Genomic DNA, 24071 nt, shown 5'->3' with positions numbered 1-24071 from the left:
GCAGCACCGCGCTGCCTCCCGCAGAGCGCCAGCCCCTGCAGATCTGCACGACCTGGCAGGAGAGGCATGTCACTCACCGGTCCCCAGGCAGTGACAGAGCTGCTGGCACTGGCACAGAGCCACGTCCATATGGCAGCCGCGCAGCAGCGACTGAGGTCTGACTGTGGGCATCCTCCTCCCTCCAGCAGGGACCCTCCCTTCTCCCCACAAGATCCTCTGCAACACTGAGCATCCACAGCCCAAGGGTCTGACCCTTAGTGACTCACACTCTTCTCTGATGCACCAGCTCTGCCAACTTGACTCCCTGGAAAGCTTTTTCATAGTCTCCAGTAGCCACAGGTTCACTTTCAATGTGTTTGTTCAGGGACACTATGGAATCTGGCTGGAGAGGACTACACATTATCACATTACATGGCACCACAGCCTTAAAAGGCTGGACATGGTTTGCCCGTGCTCTGAGGCATTTCACAACTTGGTACCAAAACACTATACAAGGCTGCCATGTCACCACAGGAAGGTCTAATGTCAAAAAAAAGGAGAAGGGACTTAAGAAACCCTTCAGAGGCCTTCATTAGGTTATTAACAGATTAGTGAGAGTAACAAAACAGTCTAGGCAGGAGAAAAGAGGAATTAAAGACCAAAACGAGGACTGGTTTTCTCATTCACACTAGAATGAGAACTTCATTTTGTAACCACTCCTTCTGAGATGAGTCCTTTGAAGCAAATGCCACAACAGCATGACACAGAAAATGAAATAAAACAGATCTCAGCTCCATTCACATATACTTTTCCTTATCTCAACCTATGACACTTGTGCTACATTTTCTCTGCATTACCCAGTTGAGGAGGGCAGTGGTTTTGGTGGGCACTGAATGTTCAGCTAGGGTCAACCCACCTCAGGTGATAAGAGATATCCCCAGTGAACTCAGCAATGAGATTTTAGGCTTCTTAGGAGTGAAGGTCTGTCAAAAGAAACTTCAGGTAAAACAGTGTCATTACTTTGAATTTAAACCAAGGAAAGAGAAAGCTGAGGGAAAAAAAAAAAAAAAAAAAGCCTCCATGTATTTAGAAATACTGTGCCTCACCTGCAGAATTTCTCTTCAGCATCTTGGGGTGTGAAGAAGAAAGGAAGTGAACGAACTCAGACCAGGGTAAAGCAGTGCCTTTCATGTTGCTGACACCCAATGGGACCTGTTCATAGCACTCCCCAATCCAGGAAGTATTCTCAAATTTCCTTTATTCTTCAGAATCCCTGGATTCAGACCAACGATGAATGCAGAGCACATGCTGCCATCCGCTGTGGTGTTCTGGCACAGGGCAGCACCCTGCCAACAAAGGCACCACTCTTCCTTTCAAAGAGCCCCAGAAAGAGCCCTCTGTGCTCTCATGTGATGAGGCAGGCTTTTACAACTTGGATCACTACAGAGTATTGAACTCTGACAGTATGCTTACTGAGGGTTTGCTTGCTTTATCTCAGACCTCAACAGGTATGTGTGATATCTAAGCTAAAATAAACCAGCCTCATCACATTCATTTTGGCATCATGAGTCACTATCTTGCTGAAACAAAACTACCTTCTCACCTCCACATTGAGTAAGTGTTATTAACTTTTCCAATATCCCACCTACTGTTGTTTTCTGCTGTGCAAGTGCACAGCATAGAAACATCACAGAATATGCTTCATGCTTCAGCATTCAGTCAGAGGAGGAAGACACAGAGAATGCAGGATATACTATGCCTGCTCCTGTAGGCAGAAATAGTTTCTGGCCTTCTATATTAATCTCATGAAAAAAACCAAACCCCAAAACTACTGGCACTCACACAAGAGATTGATGTGCTATGAAGCAGGACAAGCTCCACACATTTCCTTTCTTGTCCTTTTAACTCAGTCTAACAAAACCAATTTCAAGGATCATTACTATTTTTGTTACTTTAGAAACACTGCCCTGACTTGAGGGGGATCTTGCTGCAGGTGTCAAGGCAGAGGTGATTTTCAGTCCTTTCAAGAAATGGTAGAAATTTGCTAGCCTGAATTTTCTGCTCCAATTGCAAGAGTCCCAAAACTTATTCAGACACACAGATGTTAAAGAAAAAATACTATGGCTTTCAAGTTTGTCCTTGGAGAGAGGATCAGGATCATAAAACATAAAATTCCTTTCAGGTCAAGGTTGGAAAGCAGAAATGCCAAATACTGAAGAGCTGGGCCACCAGCTACATCATGGCCAAGATCAAGAGAGTGATGCAAGCAGGGTAGAGCAGAGTGAGAGAAGAAGTAAATGCTTCCCCACATCATCCTACTGCATCCTAGCTGGAGTGCTCTGGCTGGACAGAACCCATGATTCTACAGCACTGCAGTTTCCACAGGGATCCTGCATGGTCCCACACTTGCTGCACAAACTGATCCCAAACCAGGAAGAAACAGCCTGTGTTCTGCTCCAGAGGGGCTTTCCTCACAGAGCTGTACCACTGAAGCCAAGAAGCCCAGGAATACTCAAGGACCTGGATACCTATAAACCCCTTTCTCCCCAAAAGACACACTCCTCCTTTATTTCTGCCTATGCTCTATCTGCGTGCAATGTAACATCACTGCAGATGTTGACATAATTTTATCTCTCTTCTAAATAGATCAAAGAGAAAAAATAATATGTATGTGTGTGTGTGTGTGTGTATATATATATACATGTGTGCATATATATATATGCAAAAGAATCCCCACTAAGCCAAGACATAGCAACTAAGTATGTGGGATGCCCTACAGAAGTGAAATGTAATTTTTCCACTTTGAATCATCTGGTAGTGTTATGCTGATCCTTTCTCATAAATCTTGTTTAAGATTTTTCTTTAAGGACACAAAAGAAATACTGCCAATACAAAGTGGGCTCTACTTCCCACCCCTTCAAGCTGAAGCACTGTTATGGATATGCTCTGTATATAAGCCCTGTGCAGTCACACAGAAAAAGAGATTGCACTCCTAAGGCTGAGCAGATACTCAGAACTGCAATGGAGAAGGAAGACAAAAAAGCAGCCATTTGCATCTTAAAATATTTGTAATTTCTGTTTCACAAATCAACATTTTATTTTAAAAATACTGCTTCTCAGTGCTAGTGTAAGCCCTAAATTTAGAGACATGGGGAAAGAATTTCTATTCCTCTACAGTAAGAATTACAGAAGGTGTTTCTGCCTCCATTTCTCCTTTGGACCACATTTCAGCCTGAATTTAACCACTTTGATATACCAAATAGTTGATGTATATGTAAGTGAATGAGATTGAAGAGGAAAGTATGTTTTTGCTTGGAAACATGCCATTAAACACAGTGTTGAAAAAGTAAGTACATAAAGTGCATAGACTATCCTTTTGTGTTTGCTGAGGTACTTCACAAACATAGGACAGGTGAATTATCCTTTTTGATGCATAAACTAGGCCACAAAAATTGTTTTCACAAACAGTAAAATAACTTTATTGATCTTCCTCAGTGTGTGCCTAGATTTCCAAATGGACTCTTAGCTACAGGGGTCAATTAGATACTACAGATATCTTTAAACTTAACAAATTATCTGAACAGAAAATGTTCATAAAATAGGTTACCATTCATGTGAGCTACATGAGCTACATCTTTAAGGAGCAGGAAAGCAACTTTCAAGTTATGCTCAGAGGAACATTTCAGTAATTCTTCTCTGAATTTTTAGCTAAGCTATACCTTATTCCTTTCACATTATTTTTGAAACTTTGTAAAAATTTTCTAAACTCTGTATGCTAATTAAATTCTAATCCAATTCACCAACCAGATGTGGGCAGTCATCAGTACTCTTCACTAGACTGGTGATTCAAAAAAAAATAAAATCAAAGTTGTTTCAGTTCCTCCTTGCAAGAATTTATGTAATACTTGTTGCAAGTGAGCACTGTTCAACATTTTGCTCTTAACACTTCTGGCCAGGGCCAGAAGTGAGTAGCACAGGTTACATTTCTACCTCACACTTTCTCCTCTCAACAGTTTTTGTATGATCTCCTGTTTATTTTTGTTTGTGCCTAAGCATCAACATCAAAAGCAGGAACTATTTTCAGCTACAACAGCAGCATTTTAATTCTTACCAATTTATTTGACAATGCTCCTTTTTAGAGAGGGTTTTACAGAGTGAGAAGCAAATGGAAATAGAGTTTAAAATGTGATCTGGTTAAGACTCACACTGCACTTAGGAAACATCCATACAGCAGGGACAACTAGCAACTATGACATTACATTTAAACACTGGCATCCAATACTTCTCATTAGCCTACTTCTGGAATTCTGCTCCTTTTGAGAAGTTTCATTCTTTTGCTTTTAAAATAACTATGATTTCCTAATACATGATATGCCTGAAACGCCCTCTGACAAGCTCTACCAACAGTCAGATTTTTCCCACTTGCACTTTCACTTTGTTTGAATGCATGCATTGTCAGCCTCCTCTGCCTCCACCTCTACTTTCCTACATTATGTGCAGCACTCATTTGTTTCAGATTATAAAAAGCACTAGGATTCTGAAGCTACTCAAAAGAAGTTGCCAGCATATGGGATCTGTGGGAAATTTGATCCAGCAGGTGAAATAAGACTTAACTTTAGAACTGATAAATAGAAGTTTTAGACATTATTGCTATAGAATTGGTTGCATTTTTCCTTTTACAGTTATGCAGAAGAACTGTGGCCACTGCCCCTGCAGAAAACTGCAAGAAACCTGGTTTTTTTTGGTTTTTTTTAGCATTGAGACAGATGGCCCTGGCTTCAAATATAGAAGACCTTCCTACACAAAACAGAGGTGCTGGCACATGATACGTGGGTGAAGGATATTCTGGATACTTGCCTGGAAATGTGTGTACCCAAGAGGTGAAATAGTAGGATAAGAGAGAAAAAATGAGATTAAAAAAAAAGCTAAGAAGGAAGAGGGAAGAAGGAAGGAAGCACCAAGGCACTGGGTTTAGAAGGCATGGTGAAACACATCAGTGACAGAAGAAAATGCAAAAAGCATCACTTTCTGAGCAGATGGGGAGTGCATATGCACCTTTACATGGGGGTTCAGATTACTGCATTGGTCACAATTTCTGAATAATAAACAAGGCTTGAGATTAAGAGCAAGAAATTACTGTAGATGCAGGAGGTGGCAGAGCCCTTCAGACTTCATCCACCTCCCCATGAGTGGGAAAGCAACAGTTCAAGTCCTGCAGCAGGCAAGGTCATGCCAGACCCTCAGTGGGTTTCACCCCACAACTGGACCACCTCAGGATCCCTAACTGGAGGCTCTCCCATCCAAGCAGCAACTCCTGGCAGTCCTGTTCTTGCCCAGTCTTCCGCCCCTGTCGCCTGTCACAGCCCTGGGCTCGCAGGCTTTGTCTCCCTCCTGAATAACTCCTCCTGCTTTCAGCCTGTGCTTAATCCTCCAGGAAACCTCATTCTCCAGAGAAGAAGAGTGCTTCTGTACGTAATCTCCAGACAGCAGCTGTGACCTCGGCACCCAGAAAGGCGATCATTGTGCGTGGCTGTGGTGGCAGGGGTGAACTTCCCCTCTCCCCCCTGCCGCTCGTTTAGGGGCCGCTGGAAGTGCGCTGTCACTTTATACGCACACACTGCCAGCAGTGATTTTCTCTGGCAGCTGTGGGTGCTTGTCCCTTCACCCTCATTGCAGGCTACCCTCAGAATCTGCACAACCATCTATTTTATTATTTTTTATTTTGGTTTTTAAGGGATTGAACTTCCCACCTGCCAACAGAAGGAGGACTTGTTTTTTGCATTCGGTCCTCGAGGCTATGGCAGTATTACTGAAAAGTGACTTTGTCCATTTTTAATATCCAAAAATACAGAACAGCTGTGCTTTCTCGAAGTCCTTTTGTATAAGAGTGGCTCTGAGACAATACTAAATTCAAGGCTGCCAAAGCTCCGACCTGAACGGCCTGAAAGATTGCCTTTTCTTTTTTTTCTACTAGCTCTCAAGACACACTATACTACCAGCATGTCAGTAAGGCAACAGGTGTTATTTTAAGACAGAAAATTTTGAACAATGTAATTCTTCATGGCAGCCTTATCAGCCTTTTAGTACACTCAGCTTTTATTATTCTGACACAAGGCAAACTTACGTAACAGCACAGTGCGTACTAATTTATGGGATAACAGCATGGATGTTGAGTTTGGAACACTGCACTTTTGTTTCAGACTGTGGATATTTCCCATACTACTAAGAAAGGCATATGCTGTGCAAACACTTTTAAAAGCATCCAAGTGGAATTCAATATATTGAAATAAGCTAAAGTACTCTGGAGTGATTAACAAACATGCTTCAGCAGAATGGCACAAAAGGATAATTAAGAACTAAACCCACAGAGATACTGAGACAACTTAAATCTCTCCAATTTCTTCTGCAATTGATCAGAAAAGCCCACTTGCCCACTGATGGTGTACAGACAAGTGTAAAAGTGGTTCCAGATCACTGCCAAGTAGCTGTAAACCTTCCCATCTTCTAATGCAAACCCACACTTTTGGAGGATTTAAGGGTTCCTGTATGGAGACAGTGAGGATATATGTGGCCACAAAGCTGAACAATATCCCTTCTCTGACTCTGCCTAATGTTTCTTCTTCACAGGCAGAAGAGCACTGGAAGCCATCCACCCAGAATGCTGGTCTCTGGCAGAATAAGAGTAGAAGAAAAGACAGAGCTGTCTGAAATGGCAAAAATACCAGGGGAAAAATGATGTGACTTCTTAGTTTTCCAAAAGTAGCCTGTTTGACTTATCCTTCATCCCAGAGGACAAATACAAAACTCCTCAAGGACAAAGAAATGCCTTTCTCCTCTAGCTCAATAGAATTTTTCCAGACTCTGCCTCTGCAATTCAAGCCATCATGTCCCTACTGAGACAACATAACTCTAGTGAAAGGTAAATGGTCACCATTCATCTTAACAAAATGGATCACAGCAAAATTATTTTCTTTCCTCTGGCCCTTCCCAAAGTCTCCTCGTCACTCCTTGAAACATTATTGATATCAATGTCTTCCACCAGAAAAGGAAAACAACTAAAAATCACTTTCAGTGTCTTCTCAAAGGCTGAGAGAGATTTCCAGGACAGATTTTACACACAAATAGAACTACTATTTGAACACCTTTATAACACACTTTCCCTTCCCTCATTGGCTAGAAATATATTTAACAGAAGTACATGCACACACACATTCCTGCTGGCTATGGCACACACCTTCAGGACCAGCGGACCTGATAATGAAAGACACTCCTCCACCAGGCTGGAGAAAAGCTCTCAGCTGTACGTCCACACAGGTGAGCCATTCCCACTCATGCCTGCTTCCCTCCTCTCTTTAAAAACAAACAGTTTTGTTTTTAAAGAGAGGAGGGAAGCCACATTACTGCCCACACACAGGCTTCCCTGAGTATCTGAACATTTATATCACAACCCTTCCACAGATGAGGTACCCCCAACCAATCAGCATGCTGAGGACCCCACCCCATAGTGACAAAAGACTGCAGGCAGCAACATGCCATGGAAATTCACATATTATCATGTAGAATCCGTGAGTATCAGTGCTCCTTCAGGCAGTTGGCATCAGCAGCGCCTTCCTCATCAAGTGCCTCACAGTGAGTAAGCAGCTCTGGGGCAGATCTGTAATCTCTGCAGATGCTGTTTGCCTGTCTTCATCATGTCTACACAAATGAACATATGGCCTTCTAGCACAAGGCCAGCTTACACAGTCATTAATTAGATACAATTTCAGCCTGTTCAGTGCATCCGATACAAAAATCTGTCCTCTGGCAGGAATGCCCTTGTGGTATAGAAACTTTGTCTCTTTCTGAACTGACTCATCTGATGAGGAAAAGGAACAATTTTGCCTGTGACTAGGGAATTATCTGTTTATTACAAATGCAGGTACAGCAGTGTAAACACACCTGGACTTGCCAGTGGGTTTATTCTCACTCTCCCTAGATCTCATTACAAGTAGAGGATGGGCACTCCTCTCTCTCCCTCCAGCATGTGATACCCAAGATATTCTCCAAAAGCCCCATCACAGCTCAGCAAGGCATTACAATGCCAGTATTTCAATCCTGCTGCCAGGCCTAGAAAACTAGTCACAAAACTCCTGGGAAAGCACATGGAACCCATCATCCTATATGTAGATACACCTCATGGCTCTATGTAGATAAGAGGAATTCATGAATTGCTGCACTTATTTCAAGTGAATAATCAAGAAAAAGGATTAATTAAGGCTGAAGACTGAGAAAAGTTGGTATGAAAAAATATATTTTTGGTAAAAGCTGGTAAGTTTTTGTTCAGATCTTGCCACATTGCTTCATTTTATCACAGAGCAGCACAAAACCACACCAGGCACATATACAGCCCCAGATAGGGGGCTGCTGTTCAGAAATAACCTGAGCACATGATGGCCCAAAGAAGAACTTTGAGCTGTGCTCTCTTCCTTCATCATGCACAGCACCATGCAGGAGTTTGCAATCCAGCACTGTTTGCAGAAAAGCATAACAAATTAAAGAAGTTTGTTACAACTTCCCAATAACATATGAAGTGCAAACTGCCAGTTTATGAGGAGAGAGATCTGACCTACAGGCACAGCCTGGAGTCAGTGGGGGAGAGGATCTTCTGTGTGAAATGTGAGGAAACTTCAGCAAAGCAAAGCAGGTACTTCACAGAAAGAAGTGAGGATTTAACAACAGAAAAAGCATTTGAGGGATAGCATCCAATTGAATGATTCATCTTTGATAATACTGAACTACTTATGAATTACTATAAAATTGTTTTTGAATTTCTATTAGAAGTTCTTGATTATACACCAGTTACAGAAGAAAATACCCAATAACAGTGGTCCTGCAAAATATAGTAATGGCTAAAGGTGCTTTTCTGTGGAAACAGATAATCAGTAAGATCTTTCCTTTGGATGCCAGCTGGTTCACTGATTTCCCCTTGAACCCTGTAATGTTTGCACACGTTCATTTTTGGCTGAGCAAATAAATGTACCTGAAAGTGTATTGATCCCCACTTCCAGGTGAACCTTGGTGGCTTTCCTGATTTTTTTTCCTAGAGATCTAAGACTCTCACAGAACTGAACAGTCACAAATTATATCTAAATATTATTATTATGATAAAAAATTAATCATAACTTCTTTGCTGCCCTTCATTGCAATTGATTATGTTTTAAGACTGACTTCCAGCAGATTCTCAGTACTAGCAGGAAAGTTATATTTTAAACCTCTATACTATATGAACAATGCTGTGCTTATATAGTATAATCATCCTTCCTTGGTTCCTGATTTCCTGTTGACTGCTAAGTTAACTTACCAGTCACTATTTTAATGTAAATCTTCACTATCAGCTTGTGAAGTTGGGAATGGCTGACAGTTATCCCTGTTAACAAGCACTGGTATCTTCCTCATGCCTCTCTCAAGATGAGGCACCTTCAAGCAGGAGCAAGACAGCACTCAATGGTGTCTGTACAATCTAGGGTTCCTTATAGTTACCCATTTTATGTCCATAGACTGCATCACTGTTTCTATAAACTGAGGAATTCCAGATTTGTTTAATGTTTTTACCCTCTCTATCCCTGTCTCATTAGAAAGCTCAGAAGAGTGACAACAGCCAGCTGGTAATGAAGAATCACTGAACATATTTGATATGCACATGGAAGGCTCTAGAGAAAGACCTGGAGACCTCAGCCTGTCCTGAAAGGCAGGAGACACAACACTGCACCAGCCATCACCTGCTAGTGATACAGTGCTCTAACAGGCCAGGGTGTCACAAGACAGGTAGGGGGACAAGACCAACTTGCATCAGAAGATGACTTTCTTATTGGGATTTAACTGGAGGTAGTATGTGCACATAAAAACCCATCATGCTAAACTGAGTCTGGTACTCCTTCCAAAACCCACAGGACACATGCTTAAATGGTATTGCAGAGTCACAAAGAAAATGAAAAGATTTGGAGCACAAGAGATTTCAGTTTCCCTCTCAACATTTCCATGGTCTACATTTTGCAGCTCAAGCTATGTGCATCATGACAGAAGTGAAGCCTCCAGGAGGTTGGGTTTGAGAAAAGGGGACACCTAAATCAGCAGGAAGTTAGCATCCATTTGGATGTAAAGCACAACATTCACATCTGACACTTGTGAAAGGGCAGTAGCCCCAAAATGGCACAGTCTAAGTGAAGAGAAGAAAGGCTTGCTGGACTAAAGACATATAAAAGCACATAAATTTCCCATCTCTAACCTTGGTGAGTCCAGTAGAGGCTACTCTCAAGCAATGATGTATAACAGCTTCAAACAAGTCAGAACTGTCAGCAGAAAGTACTAAATGATTTAGTGAATCTGCTTCTAAAAGTCATCCTAAAAGTGAAACCTAACTGCACATAAAAGCCTCCAAGACCTGGTCTTACTCTCTCCACAGGGCACTGATCTGGATTTTTGTCCTGTATTTTCTTTTGTTTCCTCTGGTGCCCAAACAAATGCTCTGCTAGAACAGATTATAATGTGCATCATCCCTTCCTGTGGTGAAAAGACTATGAAGCAAGCCCACATTTCCCTCCACTGCCAAAATCACTTAGACATTTTGGCAACGCAGGACACATTCTTTATGTTATCTGGCAGCTAGTGTCTGACAGCTGTTCAGCAGCCCATCTGAAAAAAACCTGATGGCCTCACTCCAGTTCCTGACAGACTTATTCCAGATCACAAAGCTTCCAGATTATTATAGCCCACAAGACTTCATCCAGTGAGTCCTCCATCATCTCACTGTCTTCAACCTTTCCTGCAAGGCTATGACACTTCTTCTGGAGAAAGACAGCTAATCTGGTATCTTGAAAGAACTGGCCAGATGACTGACCTACTACATTTATAGCTTAGTTCTTTCATAGATGAATCATCAGCATAATAATGAGTATTACTAGATCAGTAGCATGCATTTTGTGTTCCAGCTTCCAGACAGTGGAACTTGTTATGCCACTGCCTTATGAATCCAAACTCTGTCTGCTGGTAGAAATATTCCCCCACACAGAGACTGACCTGCTCTTGGATCATGGCAAAACCTCACTCTCTCACACCTTTTCTACAATTACTGTTCTCCTTGCTACTCATGTGAATCAACCCTTTCACACAGTACTGAATCTTCATCACTCCTGTAACTGGGGATCAGCTGTGTCTCTTCCTCTAGTGCTCTACACCAAGAGTTTATATTCCATTATCCATCACTCTGTGGGCCTAAAACTGCAATTTATTCCTCTTGTGGATTGTGACCTACATTTGGATTCTAGATGCAATCCCTTTTCCAAGTGTATCAGTACTCTCTATCTTCATCACCTACAGCTGGTTAAATTAATTAAAAACCAGATTCTCTTTCTCCTCTATCCATGCACCACTTCCTCTGCTTCAACATTTACTTGAAGCTGTTGGATTTTCATGAAGACATTTTATGTCGTGTATAATTTATTCACAATAGAATTTCTTTACTGTTTAAATGGTGTGACCAAAATTTTCTTATGCATTTTTTTTCCTTATTGGTTAATAAGAATGTAACAGTCATCCTTAATTAGACTGGTTGGACTATGCAGCTTGGGTACTTCATGAACAGCTAATATTAAAGGAATTACTTTACCACTTCTAAGGATGGTGGGAGAGACAAAAAAAATCCAGAGATTTCTTTTTGAGTTACAGCTAACAGCCACAAAGACTTTCATCTCAGCTCTGCAGTATGACAGTTTTAAATAGCTTCTGCAACTTTATACAGCAGAGAAGATACATCTCAATATTGTTTGTCTGAATTTTCAGGAAAAAAAATTCTTCAGATCTATCTGAAAATGAAACAGTTTGTCTTTCATGAGCACTATGCAGTGCTTCCTAAGGTCTGCAGTCCTCCTTGTCACCAACATCTTAGAAAATAAGCATTAAGGACAGAAATACGAAGAATGTGACCAGAAATTAAACTGTCTTACCTATCTCCTTCCAGCCTGGACCACACACCTCATTGATACAGAATTTCTTTGATGTTTATAGCTCAGAATTTCTATGGACCTGCAATAGGACAGCACTGACACATCCATGTTAAAAACTAAGATAGCTTGAATTAATGAACTACTTCAGAATAGCAAGGAAGGAAACATAGAACAGAGAATACAAGATTTTCTGAAAACCATAATGATTTTCTGCTGAAATATTTAAACATAGTTAATGCCAAAGAATTTTCCCTTTTTGATATATTGTGTTGGGAACTAATACATAATACATGCCTTTTTGATCATCTTGAATCTCTCCAGCAACAGGCAATCAATAGCTTTTCCAACAACCACAGAGTAATCAAAAAGATTACAGAGGATTAAAACTGAATATCTTTGATACTTTAAATGTTTAGTGTAAGTCATGTGAAAGTTTAACATTTCAACATGCTTTGAAGCACATACTTACTTGGAAAAAGTTCTGGAGTTTTGCTGGGAGAAGACATGTTAGAAAGCACTGCTATTTGTTTTTCCCAGCATTCTGGGCCTAGTGCTATGAGACAGGATTCTTCTACACTGGTCCTGACAAAGAGTCACTATTAGGGAAAGTAAAGCTACACAGTACTTCAGACTTACCATTTCTGTTCAGCAACCCATTTTTATGTGCATGATGAAAATTGAGGCTGGGCATACTTGTTCAGAGATAGTTACAACATGACAGTCCTCACAAGGTGGCCAGGGAGGACTGGCACAGCCACCCCATCCATCCATGGCTGCAGGACAATATCCTGAACGAGGAGCAGCCAGCTGCAATGGACCCCTGACCCGAGCTGCTCACCAGCTCTCTGCTGCTGGAGACTCCTCACTTCTGCCAAGACTCCCCCTCAACATTTCTCTGCAGTTCTCAGCAATCATGCAGAAAATACAACTGTATAATAGAGCAGCAAATTCATCCAATACCATAGATATTGCACACACAAACAAGATTAATATCACTGAATAATTTAGGTTGTAGGGATTTCTGGTGGTTTCCAGTTCGATGCCCAGGCAAAAGCAGGATCAGTTACAGCAAGTTCCTTATGGTTTTGTCCAGTTCTGCACTGAGTATCTCTAAGGATGTTCTCAGCCTCCCCAGACAATGTCTTCCAATGCTTAACCACTCTCACAGGGAACAGAAAACATTTCCTTGGATCTCACTGGCAATTCTTGTGTTCTGGCTTGAGGACATGTTTTTTCATCCTAATACATCCCCAAGATGAACCTGGTGTCTTCTTCAAATTCTTCCAATTAGGGCACGAAAGATTATCCACAAAAACAAACAAACAAAAGAAACACAACAACAAACTTGTTTTCTTTCCCCTATTTAAATAATTTCAGCCAAATTTGGAACTGACACACTCTTTGAAGCATTTTGCAATCAAACGTTTTTTATGGGGGACTGGAAAACACTTTGGGGGGAAAAAAACTTTAAGATGTACAGAAAGAGCCTGTTGAAGATCTTATTCTGCATATTCACCAATTTCAAAAGAAAACTGACTACTCAGTAATTTAAAAAATGAAAGGAAAAATTTTCTTTGTTAGTACCAAAATCTTCAAGTCTTAAAAAACAAAGAAAAAAAAATCAAGGCAATCACATCCTGTAGTTCTAAAAGCTGCTGTAAGAATCAACACAGTATTTTTTCTCCCAGGAAGAAGAAAGTTAGTTTCCCATCAGGCGATCACAACTGAAACAATTCATCCACACTGTGATTAAATGAAACTTTCAAAATGTACTCAAAAGCTACATTCATTGCTGTAAGGAGGAATGACCTCCCTCATAATGAACTCAGAGACTAGCAGCCAGCTTACAGAGGTTTTACAATGGCCAGTTTTGGCTTCAGAGTAACTGTAGCTTCCTTTTGCAAGTTGCATAGCAGATTTGGAGGCCTGCTGAGGCGTTGAAGAACCGGACTCAGAAGTCGGCACTGAGGCTGGAATATGTTATTTTTATATTAAATAGACTATAAACGTGAAATTTAGCTTTTGTTTTAATTTTGCATTTTGGTAAGCACTAGAACTGGATTACTTAAGGCAATTTCAAATGCTATGTTTTAAATAAGCAAGGAGATGTTTTAGATGAATGAGAAGAAAGCCCTTGATGTACTAAAGAAAATGGGCTAGATCACAGTATGGGCAACGCTCCTGAATGAAGTTTGCCTCCTAAGATTCTAATCCATGTAAGAGCCAGGACATCCTATCTGCACCAGAAAAACATAACATATGCAGGAAGGCTGAGGAAAAGCTAGGGTGATGAACTACAGGAGCAGAGGGGTTGGACAGATCAGCTGCAGAATAGTTCTGCCATGAGAGGTGCCTCCCACAACTGCACATCACACAATTAAATGTTAAGAATGGCCTTTCCCATAGATGGATGCACAACTGGCAAAGCTGAGATAGTAGTTTGCTAGTGAAAGATGTCTCTGAACCACACCTTTTGGGGTCAACACCAAACTAACGATCCTATTCCAGAGACAAGAAGTCATTCCCTTAGTCAAAAGACAATTAAACAAACAAAAGAAAGTTCTGTTTGGATTCTAACACCCAATGTTTAATTTTGCAGGACTCCTGACTAGAACAATCTAATTAGCCAAAGAATTAGTCAAATGGGAGTGGGTATGGCTAAGTATCCACAGTGACCTGTACAGTTTCCATACATTTTTCTCCAGCAGACACACATTATTGTCAGAGGAGCAGTGGCACAAAAAGAGGACATGCACAAATTTCATTCTCTCTAGCTTGTGTTTTTATTAACCACAAGCCAAGTCAGAAGGAAAGAAATGCAAGAACAGCTGCATGAATTTGTTTCATCTGAAATGAAGGGTGAAACACCACAATTTCACTGCAGACCCCATGAAACCAAATCTGCTTTGATGAGTCTGACTTGATGCCCCTTGTTCTGGCCTGCACTTTCTCTTCAGGCATACCCAGCAACAGGGATTGCCACAGCCCTTCAGGCATGACAGTATCCCCACCACTGGCCTGTATCTGCTTCTCTGTTACTACTGTTTGTAGCACAGTAATGGAGATAAGCAAAATATTTGCCGTTTTCTTTCCTCTGTAATTTAAATCTACTTTGTGGCTGCAGAAACAAGTGCATGTTAAACACATAAGCACCATAAAAGCCCTAAGACTCAGGCATGATGAACTCGAGGGAAGACTGTGATTCTGCACTAGCATGAAGTACAGTATGCAATTACAACCACTACAAATATTTTATGTAGAAGATTTATTGGCAAACCTCCATAGAGCCTGTAATCCTTAGCACAATTTCCTGTGCTCTTATTAGAGGAAGATAACCTTTTGGCAATTGTTTGTATAAGATGACAGTAATTGCTCATGATAAAGACCTTAATTAGTGGAAGATTAAGTATTACATTAAAGGAAGTGACAGCAAAATAGAATCTGTATAATTTTTTTTTAATAGTTGATAAAACTAAAAAGGTCTTATAATTGAAAAGAGCACAAGAAATTTTTACAAAACAGAGGATGGGGATTGCAAAAACACTTTCCAGACAGCTGCAGATAGCTGGACAGCACATTTGACTTTCCCTTGGGTTGTTCGTGGGTTTCTTATTGGAAATAGGAGCAACTGTGATATACACAGACTTCTAATGAAATGTTGCAATGGAGTCCTTTGTTACCGTGTGACTGGGACACTGCATGACCACGTGCTTTGCTTTACCCAGAAAAGAAGCCTGAGGAATTTTAATCAAACACAATCACAACACACAATACAGCATGACCAAAAGTAATCTATGGCATCTTGTCTTAGACAAACACCTTGCTAAAAAATTTAGCAGTTTCTAGCCTTGGTCAAAAGAAACCCCAAGTCCTAAAACATGTGATAAATGGAGAGGCACAGAAATATGAGGATTATGAAGCATGATGGCAAGGATAGGCAACAACAGCTCCATGCCTGTAGGTGCTCCGAGTTGCCACAGCAACAGAGTTAGGCTGGAGGAGGCAGGAAACAGCAGAGATATCTAGGACTGCATCACACCCCCCCATCCTGCAGCTCATACACACCACTGAGTGTTGGCAGCTCCAAGACCTATAAATTGCAGAGGGAAGACCACAGGAAATATGCAGACAGACCCCAAAAATATTTACTCAATATTAAGTGGACTTTGTGCTGGCTTTAGTTCTGCAAGTACCAGCTCCTGGATTGATTTCTAGACACTTCTCCCCATCAAAACAAAAACAGGCTTAAGAAACAAGGCGCTGGACAGCACACCTCAGCCAGCAGTGAAGTGCTGATCCCAGCTCTGCCTCAGGTCGAGCTTTTCCTACCAAACCGTACCAGTCTATACACAGGCACTGTCAGGAGCACTCTCACCCCCTGGAGGAGAAGAAGCTGCACCTGAGGGACATCTCAAACTCTCCCTCAACAACAAAGACCAAGACGGATGTTTTAAACATAAGCATCTACCAGGCAGCCAGAGACAGAACACAAAGTTACAGCTTGCCACGTTCTGGCCTGCCCCTTAATTGCAACAGCACACACTAAGGAAACACTTATAACACTTAAAGCTCAACTCCTTTTCAGCTACTCACAACTGCTGCTCCGGGGTAGAAAAACAGAGTAAAGCCAGTCCGTGTTTAGAAGCAAAGACCAAGATTTAAACAAAAACATGCAACCACATTGTTCATTTGGCTGTGGGGAAAAAATTAAGAATAACTCTCTTTAAAGCAAGAAGGAAAGTGAGGAACAGCAAAAGGCTAACTCATCCCAGAACAGGAGATGATGTGTAAGAACTCCCCACAGCTGATGACTACCTGCACATCTGGCAAGGAGAGTGCAACTGGGAAACATGGGAAAGCAACAAACTTCAGGGAAGTGAAGTCATACCAATGCAGCTGAGCTCTGTTTTTCATTTAGATCCTGAATTGGCAAGGTGCAAAAGCACACGAATAGAACTTAGGTCAGGCATGTGCATACACTTCAGCAGTAGCTTCTGCAAGACTTGAACACAAAGAGAAATACCACCCCATTCACTACAACACTTATCTGGCTGACCAGAAAAAATCCACCTGGGAAGGCCTAGAAGATGCAGGCAAAGGTTCCTTCCCGGGCCCCACTAAGAAGAGCCCCACCTGGCTGCCCTGAAGCACCCATCACCCCACGTGTGAGCAGGAGGGTGCTGCTCCCCCAGCTCTGCCACTGCCACCCCCGCAGGCACCCAGAGCTCAGACGAGCAGCTGAGCAGAGCACAACAAACATCCGGGTGTGGGGACGTGGCCTGTGTGCAGGGCCCACATCTGCCTCTGCCCAAAGGGAATAAGCATTTCATGGAAGCATTGTCTCCAGATGTGAAACTACTTTCTAAAGCCAAAGGGAACCCGGAAATGTATCCCTCAGCTTGGCCTGGCCTCAGAGTCTAATGCGAGACACTCATGGCAAACCTGGGCTCGTGCCAGCAGCAGCTTGAACGTGGAGCTTTCTTCCTCCTTTACATAGCAACAGGCTTGAGGTTTACATTCATGATCCTGAGCACGCACAGACACAAAAATGGAACAAGGAAACCAACCGAGTGGTAGAAAGAACTGGAATCCCATCCCTCCTCCTGTATGGTCTCTCTTAGGTCTCTGAGAAAACAAACTGGCAATCTAAGGCAATACACAAGCCTTGAGACAACACTTGTATTGAGCACATACGCAGAAATGATGCTGTCAAAGGGCCAAACCCAAGCCCTGCTGAAGCCCAGGTGATTCCTGTAAGGCTACTAAAAGCTCATTTTACAAACCTGTGAAAAACTTCAAGCTCTAGCAAGATTTTCATCTACAACAAACAAAATAAATCCTGCTCATCTCTGTGTGTCAGTAAGGGCAGTCAGCCATATAAAGCACAATATTGTGTATACGGACAGCTAATTTTCATTCAGCTGCTTTCCTCCAACTATATACATTTTTTGGTTTTGGAAGCCATCCAGAAAAAAGGTCATAGGTGAGCACTGTTACTAGAAATCACATGAACAAGTTACTTCTGAAATACAGGATAAACATTTCAAAGCTGGTCATAGCACACATGTTTGTACCTGTACACTATATAGAGAACTCATTTGTTCAGGGACTAACCAGGAGTAAATAATACCTATGCACCACTGAGTTGTACTGAGCACTTTCCAATCCCCCAGCTTTCCTCTCCTCCAGCCAAGAATCTGTTCAGAGCAATTCACTGACAGGGATCCCAGCTGAAAAAGCTCTCTCCTCTTTGTAGTGTATCCTTAAGCACTGCCCTTGAATCACACTCTCTAAATGGCTTTGCCAGCTCTCAGGCAAACCAGGAGCAAAGGACAGCGACATCCTCAGTCTGCATGTGACATCAGCTGGTAACATATGGCCCCAGTGTGGAAAGCCAGTAGTGCAGAAATATTTGCACCATCTCCTGTGCACCTGAAGAATTTGCAAGTTGTGTTCCTGCGAATGCACCTTACTGGGAGGAACTTTGAAACAAAGCTACAGGAGATTGCAGAGATGGTTTTACAAGCCCCGCTTGCCTGATTGGAAACACAAGGATATTTTTCTTAGCAACTGACATCTCCAGAGACTCACTGCTTTCTGAAGTACAAAGCATGTGTGCAGGGAAATCTGAGGTGTCTCATATGACCTTCATGTATTTCATAACCATTCCAGGGGAAAAAAATGCATCAGCCTGTGGCACATCTTTTTCTGATTAAGATGGGATGTCTGTTTTGTTTTCTTTTAACAACTGAAAATCATCATCTTTCCAAGCAATTGGAAAAAAAACCCAATTTTTCACTGTCATTTTCTCTTGTGTATTTAGTCTCTACAGTGGTAAAGCAATGGCAGGTAAGTCCTGGAAGTATTAAATCCATTGCTATCCCCAACCCAAAACAGTTGACTGAGCTCAGCTCTCTTCCTCAGAAACTTTAAACCAGCAGTTTAAATGAACATGAATCATTGTAATTTATACTGTGCTATTTGTCACAAGCGCTACCACATTTCTTTCTGAAACATTGCCCTGTAAACTGCAAGTGGTTGAGTGAAGTATTTTACATGCACAACTCCCAGTCTTAGATTAACGCTTAATGGCCATACTTCTCCACTGTACATACCATGTGTGTGAGAGAATGCCTGTCATAACATGGTCCACACTTCAGGCAAAGCATAAATAAAATAGCTGTAAATTTGAATGATGTTCTAACTGTGCCATTTAAGATGGGTTGTTTATGAGTCTTCACTGAAGAAATAGGCCACGGTTTTAAATACTGAAAAAAACAGAGAGATCCGCTTAAGAAACATATTTGCCTTATTTTAAGGTCAGCATTTAAATATCTGCATCTGGTGAACATTTTATTTCCATAGTACAGCACACAAAACACTAAAGACAGATCCAGTTGCTATTTTAATTCACTTCGGGGCTTTAAAATACAGCCCTATTTTGACACAATAATATGTAGTTCACATTTGTTAAGAAAATCATTAGCAAAGCTAAGGGAGTATTGCTATGGCTCTAAAGCAATAGTTGAAAATCTTCAAAGCAGGTACACACACTGAGCTGTTTATCTTTATATAATATTATTTATAGTAATCTATAATATTACATGAAATTATTATATTAATCTATAGTATTTTTCAGTAGCTACCATACATCTTAACCACCATTCACCCTTAGTTTAATCCTGTAGAGGCCAAACTCTTGAACTCCTTGATACCTGAGTCAGACTTTTTACTTATGCCACCATGATCTACTGCCTTCATCACTAGAGTATTCCACTCTTCTGGACATGACAGCAAGCACAGGACTTGCAGTCTTGCAGGTCCTCTGACTTGCTCCAATGGAGGCTGGGACTCCCACAGACAGCGGGTGAGTGATGCCTCCACCTCAGGTACTCTCAGCATCACTTCAGAAGACCAAACCACCCAGGAAGCAGATGAGTGGTGGGAATGTGCACTAGCAGGGACTGAGAAATTATGCTGGGAGACCACTGAGTGTTGTTCACACCTGCTGTTGTCCCTTGCCAGGCCCCCCCAAGCCAGCTGATGCTGCACCAACCACACAGCCCAAGCTGGCACCAGCACAAGGTGCTGGGTCAGAGGCAAGCAGGGGTGTGAGAGGCCTCTGCACACAAATGAGGTCTGCATGCACACACCTGGGGACCAAAACACCTTGGCATCCCTGTGCTGGACATCTGCTTGTTAAAACCATAAGGAAGACATGGCACTGTGCAGCCATTTGTTCCTCAAGTTAGGAGAGGAGGAGGTGAGCTATCTTCACTTTCCTTACATTAACTTAGCACTTTTATAATGCAGCAAGTCAATACAGGACACAGAACATTACCATGTGCAAATGTGGCTCACACTGTTGAGTAATACCACTATTTTAAACCCTCTGCTGCTAAGCAACACTGACAGTATGGTTAGAACATTTTGGATATACCGAATGCTTCAATTCTTCCCCCCCACACACGTGTAAAAAAGCTGCTCCCGCACTGCACGTATATCCAGAAGCTATTCAAAGATGGGGGCTTCAGTTTTTGTCAGGTTAATTCTCCTCAGCATTGAAAGGACCCTGGTCATGTTTGTGCAGAAGCAGCCCCTTAAGAGATAAGCAAACGAGGCCTCTTGGTTTGTATTTAAGCACCCCAAAGGCACCATTCCTGGAAAGCTCAGCCATCAGCTTCTTGTACTGGATACTCAAAGCTAACAAGGAAATGGAAAAAAAATTATCAGTTCCCTTAATTCAAGAAAAATGTTCAAGGCTGGGATTCTCTCCAAATATCATACTTACCTGAATTGTCTAAAACAGGGCAGGTTATGTCCCTTCCTGTAAGAGCTAAAAGGGTATTTGTGACAAGCACCACAACACAAAGAGTAGTTGCTAACAGCTAACATGAAAAATTTCCAGTGCTTGCAGAGCAACAAGGACAAAAGAGAGCATGGGGAAAGCACAACATTTAATGTCTTAAGAGGAAGATTTGGTGAAAGACTTCTGTGAAACGGCATTTACTACCCAGAGGAACACTTATTTAAAACCCTTCTATTTACTTACACTTCAGTAAAAGAAAGGGTGAAATTGATCTTTGAAGTCTCTCACCCAGGGTCTGCCAACATTGAGTCCCTTTAAACTGATCTCACTTTGTGGAGGAATTTTGCATTTTCCTGTACCAAGCAAGCAATGCAAAATGGCCCATAAATTGGGTTTCCTCTTGGATGGATTGTTTCACAAGGCTTGACTGTGTTTTCTCAGGCAGAAGTGTGCCTCTGAGATGCGACTGGTTGAGAAATGCTGCCCAAATCTGATAGAATATCCTTCAAACTTTTCGTAAGCTTACTCCTCTCATTGTTATTCTAATTTATTCCAGAGTACTTCATTTTGCCACAGACATTAGCAAGGTTACAAATGCTCATGTCTCTTCAGCTATTAATTCTATGGCATTTTTCACTTCATTGTATATTTACCCGTCTATTAACCTACATGGATGATTTCATAGCTAATCATTTCTACTAACACCCTTTTAGACACTTGTGACTTCAACCCTGAAGATGTAGGTGGTTGGAAAGACTTGCTTGTCTTCCTCCTCCCTCCTGTGATCTAAAATTAAAATAATGTGACCAGGACAACATATCTCATATCCTATACTTCTCTGACAGACAGCACAGGTCTAGACCCAATTCCACACAAAAAAGTGAATCACTGTAGAACAGCAAGGCAAAGTGTCTCCTAAGTAAGCACATTACAGCCTCCTGGGGAGAGAACAAGCAAAGACAGATGTAGAATACACATTCGGGTATCAAATAGGTACTGTTTAGTAAGATGCTTTGGAAAAAAATAAATTGCTTATCTTCCAGTTGACTGGTTTTTACTGGAACAGACCTTAAATCAATCAGATGAGAACCACAGTAGTGCATGATTATACAGCAGCTGAAAGAGGTGGTCTTACTTACAGAAAAAGCATTTAGAATAGTGTCTCTTTGGACCATTCTCTGCTTATTCCCAAATAAGATCCAGCACTTTCTGCAATCAAGAGGAGCTGGTAATGCTAATCCCATCATGTATGTCTCCTCTGATCTGCAAGACAACTGTCTCAATGATCAAACGCTGTAGAGAAAAACATCGTACAAGCACAGCAGCCTCCAACCTGCAGTATTTAAAAGCCCTCTGCAGCTATCGAAAGGCAACTCTTTTTTCTCATTTCATCGTGACAAACTGCAAAACAAGAGACTACAGCATGACTAATGAATCCCTCAATTCCCATCTGCCAACACAAGTCAGTCAGTGTTTCACCCGCTCGCCCCCGGCCCTTCGCGCTCTGGAGCGTCTGCTGAGCCCTGCACCTGATCCGCCTCAGAACAGGATGGCAGCACATGCCACACAGCCAAATCTTCCTGGCAGGGCACTGGTCACTCTCCCTGGCTTATACTGGGAGACAAAAGGGGATTTCTGATAGCTTTCTCTTCCCCTGTTCCATTGTCAAGTTTCATTGGCTGTGAATCACAAAGACTGCAAGAGTTCATCTTCATTTCCATGTCCAATATCAAGGTTTACCTTCAGGATGGTATGAGACAGGCACAGATCATTAGCTAGTATGCAATTTAATGATTTGCTTGCAATTTTTCTTTTTTCATTAGAAATCTCTTTTTTTTTACATTAAAAGCATCGATGTCAAAAAAAGAAAAAAAAAAAAAAAGGCAGCTTCTTTCTGAAGCATTTCCTGCCAAATTTAAGGATGAAAAATTGAGCAAATAATTTAGATATGCTTAAAACTATGTACTCTCAAAGGTCCAAAGTACTGAAAGGGGAAGACACATTTGGGAGTGATGCAGTTCATTCTCCTCTGTCTATTTCAGTTGTCACTCAAGGACCTGATTTGTGAGCCCAGTAAATCAAAATGATCCTCAATTCCCCTGTTCCCTCTCCCTTTTCTCCAGTTTGCTAGCAGTGAGTCCCACCAAATCTGAAATCAAACACTCCTACAGTTTTGCTAACAGGTAGAGCCCTGTTAGCAGAGCCACAGATACTCAATAACAGCAGGATGAAAATTAACTAAAGGTACCAAGAAGGGGAATCCACAGCCATTTTGATGCAAGTTTGCTCCAGCTGGTGAAATGCAAAAATGCAACTGATCTGCCCACCCTGCAGCTCTGCTGTGTGAGGGCATTCTTGTTCTGCTGAGAAGCAGCCATATGCTGTCAGCTGTCACAATCAGCAAAGATTTTACTGCATTAGCACCTACAATGCTCAATTAGGGTGAAGGCTCCTGCTGAGTGAGGCGAAGAAAGCAGACTGCTGTCATCATAGACAGATTCCTCTGCCATTCAGATAAGTGGAGCTGAACACAAAAAACCCAAGAAACCCAAACCAAATGGATGGGAGGAAATATCCCTTGACTAAAAGGACAAAGCAATAGTGAAACCAGGGCACACTTTATCAAAATCTGAGACTTTAGTAGTTTGAGATCATGGCCTGAAAGGAAAGGGATATTTAGTTAAAAATCACCTTTCCAGACAGGGAGCTCTTTCCATATACACATGGCACTATTATGAAGAACCAGAAAGTCTGTGCAAAAAAAAAAAAAAAAAGGCACAAACAAAATCAACAGAATTGTCTGAGTAGCAATGCAGCTCATATCAGAATACCTTGTTTCACAGAATATTCTAAGTTAGAAGGGACCTACACAGACCATCACAGTCCAGCTCTTAGCCTCGTATGAGACAGCCCCAAGAATCACATCTTGAGACACTGATTTGATGCCTGAGAGCACTGTCCAAGCAATTTGTGTGCTCTGTCAGGCTTGCTGCTGTGACCACTTCCTGGGGGAATCCATCCCAGTGCCCAGGCACTCTCTGAAGGAAAAACATTTTTCAAATATCCAACCTAAACCTCTCCTGACACAGCTTCCTGTCATTCCCTTGGGTCTTGTCACTGGTCACCAGAAAGAAGGGATTGGTGCCCTCTGCATCCCCCTGTGAGAAATATGTAGACTTCTCAGAAGCTCCTCTTCCCCAGGCTGATCAGACCAAGTGACCTTAGCCATCCTTCATACAGCTTTTCCACCAGACCCTTCATTATGCATAAAAAAGGTTTGCATGCATAAAAAAATTGCATTG

The 24071-nt window shown here is 41.7% G+C and overlaps 1 protein-coding gene across 4 annotated transcripts in view; it reads right to left on the bottom strand.

The window, feature by feature from the left end:
* The window catches only part of GPM6B (glycoprotein M6B), a 106846-nt gene that overhangs the window by 43425 nt on the left and 39350 nt on the right, over nt 1–24071 (bottom strand). Inside the window, exon 1 of one of the 4 annotated variants that reach the window (XM_063183307.1) lies at nt 1086–1122. The exons of the other annotated variants lie outside the window; for them this stretch is intronic. Coding sequence (XP_063039377.1) covers nt 1086–1107 — 22 coding nt within the window. The 5' untranslated portion in view covers nt 1108–1122. Of the gene's footprint in view, nt 1–1085; nt 1123–24071 lie in introns of those variants that run through there. 4 annotated transcript variants of the gene reach the window in all.

This window comes from Melospiza melodia, chromosome 2, assembly GCF_035770615.1.
Source record: "Melospiza melodia melodia isolate bMelMel2 chromosome 2, bMelMel2.pri, whole genome shotgun sequence".
Classification (NCBI taxonomy): domain Eukaryota; kingdom Metazoa; phylum Chordata; class Aves; order Passeriformes; family Passerellidae; genus Melospiza; species Melospiza melodia.
Note: the sequence above shows the minus strand (reverse complement) of the source record. Positions and strands in the feature narration are given on the sequence as shown.